The sequence below is a fragment of the Haliotis rubra genome, unplaced genomic scaffold (assembly GCF_003918875.1).
Source record: "Haliotis rubra isolate DU_JTF1 unplaced genomic scaffold, ASM391887v1 Scf2, whole genome shotgun sequence".
Lineage (NCBI taxonomy): Eukaryota > Metazoa > Mollusca > Gastropoda > Lepetellida > Haliotidae > Haliotis > Haliotis rubra.
Window position 1 is genome coordinate 6,343,332 of NW_025766002.1, and position 16,132 is coordinate 6,359,463.

Below are 16,132 nucleotides of genomic sequence, written 5' to 3' on the forward strand. Positions count from 1 at the left end.
TCCACAGACTGGCGGATGTTCCCGACGGGCACCCGCCATTTTGAAAATCGTAAAGTCTGTTAGAATTAATGAGATTATAGTTTGTTTTCATCAGGTTAGAAAATCAAAACTACTTTCTACCAGTAGTTAAATATGTATTGGAATCATAACCAAAAGGATTTTTGCATGACACAACTTATAACATAAGCGATTTCTTCCACGAAGGCGCGAGGTGGGGGTCGAAGTCACAATACTTTCTTGGCGATAAATTTCTTGCTACATTCACATGGTTAATGTCCACTCACCAGTATGTAGATACTAGTCAATGTGCGTCTTTATGTTTGGTCTTATAATCCTAATTTGTTTATTATCATACTTTTATGCATTTTGAAACTAAATAAAAGCTGACGATCTGCTGATACTTATAGTGAATTTATAACAGAACTGTAATATCTAGACATTTTTTACAGTTTGCCAATGTGAATCATAATTCGCACACACACCCTAGTGTATGTTGTCTGTCTCATTACACTTCACGGCGAAAACAATGATTCTGTTGAATGCTACGACAAATGAATAAAAAAAACAAAATGCAAATATTAAAATTAAAACAGATTAAAAGTTATAGTAACAATATCAGGCCATTACCTTGTTTGAGGAATGTATCCATCAATATCCACAAAATGTTCCAAATGATGTGTCTTTTAACAGTTTAATATACGAAAAGTGATAAAACTTTTCAGGTATTGGTGTATAGTCTCATTGGTCACCCAAGATAGCACACCTGGCAACTAATTGCATAATGTCCGCCTTTCATTAAAAACAGTAATTTAGTTAGCCAATAATGGGCAATCAATCAATGTATTGCCGGTTAATCCTTTGAAAGAAGGGCGTTGTTTTTACGCGAGACACCGACCACGACAGAGTGTATTCAGTATAGATTAGTAAATCTACATACATAAACACTACCTTTTGACAATTCCGGCTGTGTAAGATAAAAGTAATTAATCAATCAGCGTGTTATCGGTTAATCCTTTGATCGATGTTTATAATGTTGAATATTTACTCCAGACACAAGAAATGCCAAATGGGAACCTTTGTCGGGTAATCTAAGTGTGTTACCACTAATTATACCTGTTATAAATTCATTAACTGACCATCAAGTGAATGATGACAAATATCATGTGTAGGTTTATACCACCAAACACGGGTTACAACAAGGAGTATTAATTGCTGTATTGCATGTGAAAACTTATGGGCCGACACTGTTTTGAGAATACAAACAGATTTTTACATGACCTGATTAAATATCGAGGTAAAAAAAACACAGAAATGGGATCAATTTGGATCAGTCATTATACAAATAGGGCCTAACGACACCAATCAATTGTGACAGAAGCGTCTATGAAAACAAGTTGTAACTTCGGAAACTAGGCAAAGCAGGAGACAAAATTAAATGACAGTAGATTGTGAGAACATATAGCTTTCATTTTCCACAACAATTGTCCGCGATTTCAGGTTTATACAAGCCTGTAAACAAGATAATTTACCCCTAAAATGTAGGCGAATTCTGCATCGGCCCTCAAAGCTATTCCTCATATGGCGTCACAGAGTCGCTAGCGCCTGATTGGTTGAAATTTCGTTCACGGGTGAGAATTGTGCACTGTTGTCAAAAGGTCGATTTAAGTCAATTAAAGGTCGAAATGAGTAGTTTTAATAGCGGGGTTTCATTTATAACGATGCCAGTTAGTGATTTATGTATTTTACCCCTAGGGTTTATGTGACCTTTAACATACAAATATCTCGCTAATAATTACTGTAACTGTTATATTGAAGTTATCTAATGTTGTAGTGCAGCCCATTTGCATGTAAACTTATACTGTACTTTGTCTTTAAATACACCTTTATGATCGAAAGCATACCTGTTCAGATTACATATCTATGAACCAAAGCACGAAAGTACAGCGCACTATATCCGGTTTGCACTGTATGGGATCATACACTGTGCTTAATTCCTCAAAATGTCACATATGAAACCATTCAAACCCACAAAAGCGTAACGCATTTGTTAGAATATTTGGCACTTTTGGAGCCACTTATAAAGATACTCCCACTTGTAAAATGTTACATTAAACCAACAGAAATAAATGTATGTTTGGCACTTTTAGAGCACATTTTTTTGCTTGGAAATCAAGGGCAGATAATGCAAAGGGAGCTAACTCTGGATGACCTGATATATTGCAGAATCTGAACCATATCGCGATAATCGTATCGTGAGATACTGTACCGGTATACCGGTAATATTACACAGCCCTATTATTTAGCACACTGCATGTGGTCAAGGAATAACCAGGTGATGTAAGGTGTGTCTGTTATGTACATTATCCAGGTGGTCATTGGAGGCGTAACAAGTACCTCATCAATGGAAGCAATGCCAACAATGCTCGGGTCCAGGATCTCTTCAGATCTGTCCAGCTCAATGTCAACAATCCACATTTCCTCATCATGCAGGGGAGGATTACCAAGGTCCTCAACATGAAACCACCGGAGGTTAGTTTGTTTCATAGACTCTAAACTTATCTTCCTCAAGTAAAGTTCACTGATTTATCAATCTTTTTTTTTTTTTAAATAATAATTTGTGATGACTTAAGCATGATATTATTGGTACCTTTTCTTTTTGTTTTTTACTCGATAATATTATGTATTTTTAGATCCTGTCAATGATTGAAGAGGCTGCAGGTACCAGACTTTATGAGACAAAGAAAGAATCTGCTCAGAAGACAATTGAGAAGAAAGATGCCAAGCTTAGAGAAATTGATGCTGCAAGTTCCTTTTCACTCATCTGCAAATTTCACATTTTGAAAAGCTGTTCCCTTTATATATAGATTTAATGTCAAGCTTAACCTTAAGGCAAATACAAACTGACAAGTCATTTTCAAGCGGAGTTTTGTGGATGACCTATTCTTTTGAACAGGGGTCTGGATACCGGGCAAAGAGGCAAATGAGGTCAGAGAAATCACTATCCTCTTCAGATTTTGCTGTTTTTCCGAAACAGAGTTAAATGTGATGTCGATGATATGCTATACATGTTTGCCAGTTCTAGTGGTAATCACGGCTCAAATGAAGGGTTCACAGTAGCTCAGTTGTGTAAAGTGCTAGCAATTCGCTGCACAGAATTATCTCCCTTAGGCATGCAAGAAACCTATCATCGTTTATTTTCCCCCTGGCATGTAATGTGGGGGGATAAAGTCAACGCCTCGCCCGTCTGTCTGTCCGTCCGTAATCAATTTGTTTCCAGAGCACAACTCGAAAACCAGCAGAACTTAAAGTAGTGCCTTTTGCTATTTGCAGATTTTTGTCATTTTTAATTTTTATGGTTTCCATGGAAACAATTCAGACTCGAAAGGGAGGGGTGGTTTTCATTTCCAGAGCACAACTTGGAAACCTTTCAATGTCTTTCTACAAGGCTTGGCACACATATCAAACAGATTTTGAAGTGGTGCCTTTTGCTATTTACAGATGTTTGGTATTTATATTTTCCATGGAAACGACTTAGACTAATAAAAATTCAAGTTGGCCTTTAAGTAACTGTCAGATGATTTGTTCTTTCAAATATGGGAGGCCAGGGGGATTTGTCATCTTCTGGTGATTCTTGTTTAAATTCCAGATTTACCCAGATTCTGTTTCTAGGTTTGTCAGCACTATACCCATACCATGTTCGTGTGGATTTCATTGAAGTGGTACACGAAACCTACATTCCTCATTAAGCTGACACACCTACGTACTTTTGAGTTAGTGGTCCAACACATCTAAAGGACAGCGATTTGTTGTAGGTGTTGAAAGAGGACATAACTCCCACGCTGGCAAAACTGAAAGATGAAAGGTCGTCTTACCTGGAGTACCAGAAGATTGTCAGAGAATTAGAGCATCTCAACAAGCTGTACATTGCATACCAGTTTGTGTGTGCTGAGGTAGGAAAAACATTCTCCGAGCTTACCCTTCATTAAAGTAATAAATAGGATACAACATGCGTACACACAAATATGTCAAATCTTAGCTTGTGTACCATTCGATAGATAAAATGACTGAAGTAAACTGAGAGATTCTATTTCAACACATAAACTTGGCAACTTGTAGTCTTTCTTATTGTTTCTCATATTTCAGATCAAGTATAAATAACAAATACGTAGCCAACATTTGAAGTTTTTCCTTATCCTGACTCATGCTCTTTTTGCTTGTCTTCTTCTTCTTGCGAACATAGTGGAACACTTGTATCTCCCTAATTGAAGCTCCCTTCAATTTAAAATCACTAATTAGTATTCACCACGAGTTACCTCCTTTCCACAAGCGCGGGAACGAGGGCGCCACCTCTACCCATGTGCCTCACTCTCTCCTTCTTCGCCCAGTGAGCTGGACGTGAGAGCGCCTGTGTCTCCCGACACACTATATCCTTTGTTTTATATTTAGTTAGTTACCTCGTATAGACATCTATAGAGGTTTAGCTAGTATCCTTCAACGATTATATATTGATATTTAGTCGTTTTTCTACAGTTTATTCACGGGACGCCGTGTTTGTTTCAGTGGATTACGTTGATGAAAATTCTGTACTATTGCAGATTACGTTTTTTATGCTGCTGCTGATCCACCTTTAATATGATGTACGGCGCCATGTTTATTATATTCACACTGCAGTTGCGGTACTAATTTATCCAATTCTACCTTTTTATTAATATTTACTTTGCGTTTGGCACGCACAGCAGATAGGTCGCGTATGCAGAGTCTAGTATGACTGATACACCGGAACCCCTCGCCAGTCTACTGCTGTTGGCCGACTCCCCTCCCGTGTGGTGTTCCGCTAGAGTGGTGGAGAGGTGTGGGACGTAGTCCGCCATCTCCAAGAAGCATCCTGCTTCCCCAGACATCCCATCGTCGCAGCAGAAGACTAGAGGGTTTTTCTACTACATCTCAACAACCGAGACCGTTCCCATCGAAGTTTTGGGCCTGTATGATGATCAGCCGGTCATCATACCGGTTGTACATCAAAGATTGACCGATGTCGGCACAGATCAGCATGCAGCCTGATGTACCAACGCAGATATGCGATGATCGTCCTGAGGGTCCCATCATTACCAACACTCAACGCAGACGTCGCACACCCAGGGCAGCGTCGACCTCTGAGGGAAAATCAACGAAGTCTACTAGGACTTTCTCAACCGAGATTGTTCCAACCGATGACCTGGACCTCTACGATGATCAGCTGATCATCATCCCCGACGTACGCCACAAGAAACGACCGGTGACAGCTACAACGACATCAGCAGAGATCACCATGCAGCCTGATGCCTCTACACTGATGTCGGACGATTTTCCGGTGGACCCCTCCATTAACACCGCAGATAAAGCACCGACGACCTCGTCGCAGACCATCCCAGAAGACATGATGCGACAAATTATGAACATCATGGAGGACCAATATCTGCGGTAGCAGGGTCCGAGCCTTCGCGAAGGCTCCAACGTAGACAGCACCCCAGAGGCACCCCCCGTCAACGTAGCAGCCAGGACGATGTCACCTTCGCGAAGGAAGTCACGGACCACCTTGACGAAGGACCTAGATGTACAGCCTTCGCGAAGGCCTTCGCGAAGGCGGAAAGGACCTAGATGTACAGCCTTCGCGAAGGCGGAAAGAACCTAGATGTACAGCCTTCGCGAAGGACTTCGCGAAGGCAGGATAGATCATCACCTTATGCGGTTTCATCCCTAGATGTGGACTCGGACCATCAGACATCACGGAAGCCTTCGCGAAGGTCATATCGTCGTTCCCCCCGGACCGGACGCAGAGGAAGCTTCGCGAAGGCATGCGCGAAGGACACCTGAATCCAGATCATCATCATCTAGAAGGACATCGAGGGACTATACAAGAGCTTCGCGAAACTATCAACGTTCCCCTCACAAGTCTCCGAGAAGATCAACCCATAGACAAGTTGATCATCGATATCAAGTATAAGAACTACAATCGTATATTGGTTCTGTTGAATCCATGACGAGACGTATGTTCGCTGGCCTAAATAGATCTAGAACGATCAATTAGACACTTATCACCAGACTTCGTAACACGACTTCTGAATATGATAAGATGATCCATGCGGCCCTACTTAGGCAAGCGCTTCGCCGATCCCACATCCTGTTAAACACAGAGGCTGTTCACGAAGCAAGCGCTCATATATATATTTATATATATATATATATACTAATCGGGCTTTGACTCGACACCTTCGCGATGGTCGCGAAGGCTAAGTGGCTCCAAGTCTACTTCACCCAGAAGATCTAGAAGGGATACTTCGAGAACTTCGCGAAGTCTCCGGCGTTCACCGAGGAAGTCTCCTCCAAGGTTTCCATATACTAGCCACTCGTCATATATAGCTACTCGTCAGTCCGTTCAAGACGTCGCATAAGTTGATTATCAACTGTATGCCAGATGCCGTCTATAAGCCTACGCGAAGATAATTGCTTAGGCTATTTACAACACAGAACGTCGCTGTATTATTAGTCAACGACATTTCATAGATCTTCACAGAAATCAACTATTCCGTATAAATTGCTAATATACAATCCCGGACGACGATACGATTATCTACATGCGTGACCATTACGCATATCTGCAGACAATTCAATATCGAAATTGAACAGCAGCCTTGTTACAGCGAGTATAACTCTTAATCGTCAAAGTTTCTGAGAAGAAATATGTACAACAAGTTCAACGTTAATTCTACAATTATGACGATACATTCATGTATACAGTCTACAAGCTCACAACTTGCAAGTTGTTTATACCCTTATATATAAGGAAGTCGGAATTATATTCAAAACTGAAATTATTTTCACGACAACCAGGAAAATAACCTACCCAGCATAAAATTTACAGAGCGAGATATTTCGCGCCGGAGGTTTCGCGCGGTTACCATTAACCCTCGAAACACGTGGTCACTCGGATAACTTCGGGAAGCTACGGTGAAGACCGACGTTTATGCTAATATCAACGACGACAAGAATTTATTCAAGGTGGGTTTTTTTCCCGCTACACCGGTGACATCACAGCGCGGGTATTTATACAGAATCAAAATGCCTTGTTCTGATTGGACCGCGAGGGACAACGACCTACACAGAGGTCGATCTCTGTTCACAGTTCAAGACTTACGTCACAAGTGACAACTATATATCAGTGAACGAGCAAGCCTCATTACAGTCCAGTTAACCTGAACATTGATTAGACTGCCTTTCTTCAAAGTTAGAGACCTCCCCTGTCAAGTTAAGACGAGGGATCGGCAGTCAGGCGATTTTACATAAAGTTCAACGAGGACAGACACACCTGGTTGTGCACCTACATCGTCAAGGATTTCGCAGCGAATTACCTAGACGAAAGATACAAGTGGATCTAAATCCACAGCGTTTTCAGACTACAGCTGAATTTCATCAAGCGACTAACACAACTAGATGGTTAGTAAACCTACTAAACTTCTGTTTGGAGAATAAAACGGAAATTTCACGCCCAACCTGGGGATATGAATATAGTGCTCCAACACCTCACAAGTGAGGTTTATGAACACGCCTGGATGACATACTTGGACCCCATGATACGATGATTCTATCAAGATGGCCAGCAAGAGCACTGTAAATTTATCTCCACCAAACCAAACAGGAGGAAAAAATGCAACAGATTTTTTCCTCTATCATCAACTTACGCAGAGTGAAGTCTCGTGTACTATATCTCCATTTGGATCAGAACTGTCATACTACGTGCATATGCGGATGGACCTATTCCGACCCTCCATGAGCTTAATACTCATGATATTATAGCGCTAACTTCTAGAATTGTTCTACACAAATGTGATTGAAATAATGGAGGGTTTATTTCTGGAAATCCGATATGGTGGTTGCAAACCATTATCTGAGAGATATCACCACCGAGGACGTCTCAGGTATACACCAATTCGATCCCATGGTCCTCGCACAACAGCTGACAGTTCTCGGAGAAGATAAGTCAATCTAACAGATTTTACTTATCTTATAACAATACTAAATAGCTTCATGCTATATATAATTTACTTAAGTTCCTTTTATCATCACAGTACTATGATTATTACATCATACAATATATAAGTTAACAACTCTACAGAGTTTGTTATTATATATATTTACCTTAAGTTATTCATATCTTAAGAGTAATACTATGGTTACATGATAAATGCATTAGCTAATATACATAGCTTAAGTTAATTAAGCTAACAAACTCTACGGAGTTTTACTATTATATAGGTAACTTAAGCTAATTATACCTTAAGCATAGTACTATACTCATATTATTAAAATATATTGGCCAACAAACTCTAAGGAGTTTTGCTATTATATAGGTAGCTTAAGCTTATTCATATCTTAAGCTTAGTACTATGTTTATATCATATAAGTAGATTAGCTAACAAACTCTAAAGAGTTTTTTGCTATTTGGCTTAAGTATCATCATATTTCTAAGCAATATGGTTATATTATAACATGTATTAGCTAACAAACTCTACAGAGTTTTAGCTATTATATATGTAACTTAAGCTTATTCATATCTTAAGCAGTACTATGTTTATATCATATAGGTATATTAGCTATCAAAACTCTAAAAGAGGGTTTTGCTATTATATATTTCGCTTAAGTTTCATCATATTTTAAGCTTTATGGTTACATTATAACATGTATTAGCTAACAAACTCTACGGAGTTCTTGCTATTATATATGTAGCTTAAGTTTTCCTTCATAAGCTCAATACTAGGTTTATATCATAGCTAACAAACTCTAAAGGGTTGTTTTCGCTTATTATACAATTAGCTTAAGTTTTCATCATATCTTAAGCAGTATGTTTACATTATAAAGGTATTAGCTAACAAAACTCGACGGAGTTTTGTTATTATATATATATAGCTTAAGTTTCATCATAACTTAAGCTCAGTACTATGTTTTTAACATAAAAAGTATATTAGTTAATAAACTCTAAGGAGTTTATTTTGCTATATACATTTAGCTTAAGTCTAATCTTATCTTAAGCTTAGTACTATGGTTACACTATAAACATATTAGCTAATAAACTCTACAGAGTTTTTTGGCTATTATATATGTAGCTTAAGTTAATAATATCTTAAGCACAATACTATACTCATATTGTAAAATATGTTAGCTAACAAACTCTACGGAGTTCTGCTATTATATATGTAGCTTAAGTTCATTATATCTTAAGCACACTACTATACTCATATTGTAAAATATATTAGCTAACAAACTCTACGGAGTTTTGCTATTATATATGTAGCTTAAGTTAATTATATCTTAAGCACACTACTATACTCATATTGTAAAAATATATTAGCTAACAAAACCCTACAGAGTTTTGCTATATATATGTAGCTTAAGTTAATTATATCTTAAGCTCAGTACTATACTAATATTATAATATATATTAGCTAACAAACTCTACAGAGTTTGGCTATTATATATGTAGCTTAAGTTAATTATAGCTTAAGCACAGTACTATACTCATATTATAAAAATATATTAGCTAACAAACTCTACAGAGTTTGGCTATTATATATGTAGCTTAAGTTAATTATAGCTTAAGCACAGTACTATACTCATATTATAAAAATATATTAGCTAACAAACTCTACAGAGTTTTTGCTATTATATATATAGCTAAAGCTTATTCATATCTTAAGCTCAGCATTATATCTATATCATATAAGTATATTAACTAACAAACTCTAAAGAGTTTGCTATTATATAATTAGCTTAAGTTTAATCATATCTTAAGCTTAGGACTATGTTATATCTTAAAGTATTTTAGCTAACAAACTCTAAGGAGTTTATACTAGCATATTAACAAGCTTAAGTCTATTAGTCTTAAGCATTGTATTAATGTTATATATACTTTATCATAATAAGTACATGGTAATAACCTTTTATATGGCAGCTGATAAGTTAGCAGCAGGAATTCATCAGTTCAGTGCCTTTATGAAGTTCCCATAGGGTTATTACAATCATCACAGTTCAAATCACTAATTATTAAAAATCCAAAGTATTAGTATTCCCACCTCCGTTCCGTAGGATGCTACAAGCAAAAAGAGCATGAGTCAGGATAAGGAAAAATATGTAATTTTTGGAGTAAAATTGATATTTTATACTTATCCTGACTCATGAGGTCAGCCCTCCCATCCTCCCCAAATAACACTTTGGATTTCCCTGTAAATTCAAATGTTGGGCTCAGTATATGAGGAGAGAGTGAGGCACATGGGTAGAGGTGGCGCCCTCGTTCCCGCGCTTGTGGAAAGGAGGTAACTCGTGGTGAATACTAATTAGTGATTTTAAATTGAAGGGAGCTTCAATTAGGGAGATACAAGTGTTCCACTATGTTCGCAAGAAGAAGAAGACAAGCAAAAAGAGCATGAGTCAGGATAAGTATAAAATATCAATTTTACTCCAAAAATTACATTTTTAGCTTTTCACATTAAATGATTCTGTTTTTGTTACAAGTTGCGATACAGAGAGCCCAATGATGATCACAGAAATTTTAATTTGTTATGGGGTGTATGGTGTTTTCAACATGAATGTTTGTGCACACTGCTCTACCTTTGGTGGGGACGGTGGGGTAGCCTTGTGGTTAAAATGTTTGCTTGTCACACGAGAGGCCCAGGTTGAATCCCCCGTGGGTGCAATGTGTGAAGCCCATTTCTGATGTCCCCTGCCATGATATTGCTGAATATTGCCAAAAGTAGTGTAAAACCATTCTCACTAACTCACATCTTTTGATCTTGTTGGTAAAGATTATAGTACCATTGAATGTTTAAAACTATGCATTACCGATGAATGAATGGTAGTATGACTGAAGTAATTTAAAGTTTGGGATACATTCACTGAAATGACAACTGGCTTTTGACAATTGGTGCTAATCACTGAGCCTGAAACTGTCTTGACGTTTCATTTTCAGATTGAGAACAAAGTTAAGGAATTGGATAAAGAAATTGCAGAGCTGGAAAAGAAGAGAGATGAGGTTTGTGTGCCATCAGTTCAGGATGAATGAAACTGGTAGTTGCTGCAAAAGCAGCAGAAGCAGTGGTAGTGAAATATTGCTTAGCGTTAGAACCACCACAGGCCCAGATAAGCTGCATTATCCGGTAAAATATGCATAGAATTACGCATTGAAACATAATTGTTGCGAACCAATTACACATTTAAAATGTTAGATATCATGAAAGTTTAAAACAAATGTGTACAGAATATATTTATAAAATCGCTATGCGTAATGAAAAATACATCGATTGCTATCAAGTTGTATTGTTAGTATAGGACAAGTGTTGTACTGTCAGTATAGGATGAGTGATTTTTTATGAAATCATTTCCATTATATTTAAGTTGGTTTTGATTAGGTATGACATAAGGCAGTACATACCTGCTTAGTAAACTTACTCAATGGCATATACTTAGGTGAGAAAAATGACTGAAATATGCACGTATTTGAAAGCAGTGGGTAACGGAAAATGAAATACCCACTCAACATTCATAATACCCACTCCAAAAAAATACAGTGGGTACAGTACCCACATGAGCCAAATCTTATCTGGAGCTCTGAACCACATTCACTTACTGTAATCAAGGACAAACCCTCAGTATACAACAACAGTAAACCATGTTTATAATGAACTGAAAAGGGACCACGTATTTTAGTTCATTATAATCTTAGTTTGTTAGACACATTTTGACTTTCAGACATCTTGGATTAAGTCGTGACATGTCATATGACTTGACAAATAACAACAGTCTGCTCTGTGTCATGTTTATTCATCTCATTTATCACATCAGTAAATAAATGTTTTAAATATTTATTGTGACAGTTTTTTGACATCGCCAGTGTCTAAACCTTTCCATTCATGAGGTGTATCTGTCACTATAACTTACCAATATTGAATGTATTGTCGTATTTATAGACAGGATCTATCCACTTCACAGGCTAAAGCCTAATCACTGAATTCACAACCTACACTGTTTTGTAAATGCTAATTGATAAAATATATAACTGAATGGTCAGGACTAATATATCTGCCACTTTTATTTTATGTTATGGACATAGTTTACTGGTAGTTGATGTAGGTATGTCCTGTGGTGGTGTGAAGTATCAGTGGGTGGGATGCTACTGACAATATGTTTCCCAGACTAACTAAATCTCTGTTGATATCTTAAACATCGGATATGGCAGACCAAGCCAGGTATCTTGAGCGTGTGAACAGAGGTACAGATAAGCTGTGTATCTCTGCGTAAATTACGCAAATATTTATGTGAAAACTCCATTCCTATTAAGTCCATTTGCGCATAAGCACGCATGATTTTTGCAAATACCCAATAAATGTGATCTTATATGTGTACACACACAAAAATGTCAAATGTTAGCTTAGCGTGCACCGGTGGATAGAAAAAATAACTGGGGTATATTGAGAGGTTCTATTTCAGGACAAACTTGGCAACTTGGTAGTCTTTCTCATATTACAGATCAAATATAAATAACAAACACTAACATTTAATTTTATTACATTTTTATGGTTAATAGAAAATGGCACATACTCAATTGACTTTGAGTGAGGTGAGTACAATTTGTTTGGTTACTCAAAGGAAAATTAGGATACCCAACTGAGATGAACACAAGCGAAAGTACATAACTCAATTATCCAAAAGTTATCTGTAGCTCTGTGTGAAGTTAGAGGTGGTGAGGATAATATCACAAGCTATTCCCAGCATGACACAACTACGTGTTCTGACTCCCATGTATGTCTACCTTACATCTTTAGGAGTCTGGTCATGTGATGGAGAAGTTGGAGGGAAAACTAGCTGAGAGGCAAAAAACTGGGACGCCCTGGCTCAGAGCTCTGTCGACAACAAGAAGGAATCAATCAAGGCTGAACAGAAGAAGAAGAAAGAACTCAACAAGAACTCTGAGGATGTAAGTTCCATTCTAATATTGGTACTTCAATGAGCATCATGGTTAGCAACTTTCATGTGTGATCAGAAATGTTTTCATGGAAACAGTATTTTGTAGTAAATAGTTTCTTTGCTTATTTTATCCACTGTAGATTTTCTGGAATAAAGGCCTCTGAAAAATTTACTCTTTACTGGTTTGGATGTGAACCAATTTTTCATAAGCTTTGAATTTAGGTGAAATTGTTTCTTTGCTTATTTTATTACAACTGTCTCTCGTACCTCCTGTTTGTCAGATGATTGTATGTTTATGCTCCTATGGAGTTGGTTGTTGCTTATGCTCATAGTTAGTAGCTAGGCCTAAAAAGAAAAATGTTGTGGTTCCGATTACCCGACCGACCCTTGAATTCTGGTGCCACCATGATTTTTTTTTATAGAGGTATGAATAAAATACGCTTTCAGATACCATTGGGTTTTTTTCCTGGCACCAACGGACATTGGTCATTCTGATAAAGAAAGTCGACATCATGCCCTTTCAAGGCTCGATTTAGTGCTTTGTTACTTGCACTGGTGCAACCCAATATTACAAAGTGCAACCGAGTTATTAGTTTAACTTGCTCCAGGTGCAAGTCAATTTTTGAGTGGGTAAACTTTAGAATAAAACATCTAAATAGTTCAATAGCATATTTCTGATATTACATATTGCAATAAAAACAGTGCAACTGGAATTTGACTGGTGCAACTAGGATGCACCTAGTGCAAGTGGGTCAACATCTCTTAAATCGAGCCCTGCCTTTACTTTACTTCTAAAAAAATGTAAAAAAAAAAATTAAAAAAAGAATTCCTACCTACCGACCCTAAATTTTAAAGAGGTGTAATCGGAACCACATTTTTTTTTTTTGGTTTGGCCTACACAAGGTATGTGGTCTAGAGTACCAGTTAGTTTGATTGCTGACTTTATGTGGTGTTTATTAGGTGCCTCACTCTGAGAGTGGGACTCGGCCCCAAAAGTTCTAGAATCTGTACTTGACTCGGGAAGTGTAATCCTATAGAAAACATGTGTTGCAAGAGTCCCAGTTGTTTTAGGAGCGTCGATTTGCTGTGCAGGTGGTGCTTCTGTTTGTCCTGAATATTTTTCAAGGTTTGACATCACCATTACCATGTTAATGGGTTTCACTGGTGGTAAAGGTTTATGATCTATGTCTGTCCTCCCACATCAAGTTGACATGCTGTGATATAGAACAGCAATACTGTTCAAAGGGGTATCAATTCCTACTCATTTCGTAGGAGGGGTAGCCTAGGGTCAAAGCATTCGCTGGTATGCCGAAGATCCGGGTTCGATTCCCCACGTGGGTACAATGTGTGAAGCCCATATCTGGTGTCCCCCTCTGTGATATTGCTGGAATATTGCTAAAAGCGGCATAAAAACACTCACTCACTCACTCCCACTCATTCAGATTTCTGTAACTGCTTACATAGGGTAAACATAGTGTATACTTTCCTTCATTAGAACAAGAAGGCATTGGCAGCCCGAGACAAGGACCTGGACAAACTGAACAAAGACCTGGACAAGTTGAAGGAGCAGAGTGAGACGGATCAGGAAGCTCATGTAGCTGCCCAGAAACACTTCCACGCTGTCAGCGCTGGTCTCTCCAGCAACACGGACGGAGAGGATGCCACTCTGAATGACCAACTCATGAGTAAGGCTTGATTTACTGTCTCAGGTGTATACTTTTCTGTCTTCGTGTAGACTATAGAAATACATGGACATTTTGGTATATGTCATTAATGTGTAATTATTGTATGATATTTTTTGACAGCTGCAAAGAGTGAAATTAGTACAGCCGAAACAGAGACTAAACAAGCCCAGATGAAGTAAGTGTAACAGCCACTATATCTAGTTCTTGATTTGAATGAGTAGATGATGTTGTACCCCATTCAACAATACACAGTTGTTTTCGAGTTGGTCAGGATAATAACCATTATCCAGCCTCATGTAAGAATGTCGAGTTTTGATTGGTTCACATGACTGATAAATACCATGTACACCCGGCCACGATCCGGCGAGCAGGGAGTACAAAAGTCGTATCATCCCCGCCATCGTCTCGTTGACCCACTTGAAATGAGAAAAGCGTGCATCGCCAAGCCTTTAGTAGCGTTAAGCTGCATTGAGGTCAATTGATCAGCTGGTTTCAACATAGCAGCAAGGAAGCGTTTTGCCACAACTGAGAATGAAATTGATGCGTATTGTTTTCTTTGGATTTAGTAAAACATTTGGCTAGATTAATCGCGTTATCACATATCGTGTCTCAGGAATCACTGCGGTTTTATCAGTCCCTCGTAAGGTTGTATTCCCCTTGCCTCCGGCTCGGGGAATACAACCTTACTTGGGACTGATAAAACCCAGTACCGGCCTCGACACAGCGTGATAACTTATATGGATTACATTGTCAACACTCAAAGCAGCTGTGGTGGTTGTAATTATGCGGGCCCATTTTAGTCTGCAAGGACAATGAGTAGTTGGGATATAAGCACATGGTAGTTGTAAGTTTTATACTGGAGTATTACAGATTGAATACATGAATGCATGACAACCAGAAAATTGAGATCACTGCAGTTGGTTGTACATACATCCTTTGAAGGGTCACTGGGCATAAGTGACAGTGAGTTGCATCCCTTAGATGTTCCAGAAACCTATGATCTCGGGTTCAAATCCAAGTTTACTTTGATTGTTTCTGGTTGTATCAGCACCTTAACTGAGCTTTTGGGTTTGACAAAGTTGTAAACATAAGTCCTGCATCACCATCCCCCAACATTGGCTTCTGTGCCATGCTGTAACTGACGTACTGTTCAAAAGAGTGTTGAATCTAATGTACTCAACCACTATAGCCTATGATGTGGCATGATACTTCCAGGCTGAAGCACGCTCAGCAGGAGGTGAAGAAGAAGCAGGGAGAGCTGAAGAAGACGGAGCAGGGGTACAAGAAGGACCAGGCAGCCTACGAGGCCGTGCAGCAGAGCATGAAAAAGATACAGGTACGTTTTCGTGTTTCGAATTACAAAGGGAAATGGAAACATCTGGCCAAAATCCAGAGGGTGAACTTTTGGAGGGGGTCTGTGTTCAAACACTGTAGGGAAAGGCTAGGTGCAGTTT

The 16,132-nt window shown here is 38.4% G+C and overlaps 1 protein-coding gene across 1 annotated transcript in view; it reads left to right on the forward strand.

Moving 5' to 3' along the window:
* The window catches only part of LOC124275367 (structural maintenance of chromosomes protein 2-like), a 39,874-nt gene that overhangs the window by 9,296 nt on the left and 14,446 nt on the right, over window positions 1–16,132 (forward strand). Inside the window, 9 exon segments of the mRNA XM_046710887.1 lie at window positions 2,382–2,529; window positions 2,691–2,801; window positions 3,813–3,970; window positions 10,960–11,062; window positions 12,852–12,899; window positions 12,902–13,003; window positions 14,489–14,678; window positions 14,799–14,853; window positions 15,894–16,014. Of these exon segments, the coding sequence (XP_046566843.1) occupies window positions 2,382–2,529; window positions 2,691–2,801; window positions 3,813–3,970; window positions 10,960–11,062; window positions 12,852–12,899; window positions 12,902–13,003; window positions 14,489–14,678; window positions 14,799–14,853; window positions 15,894–16,014 (1,036 nt within the window).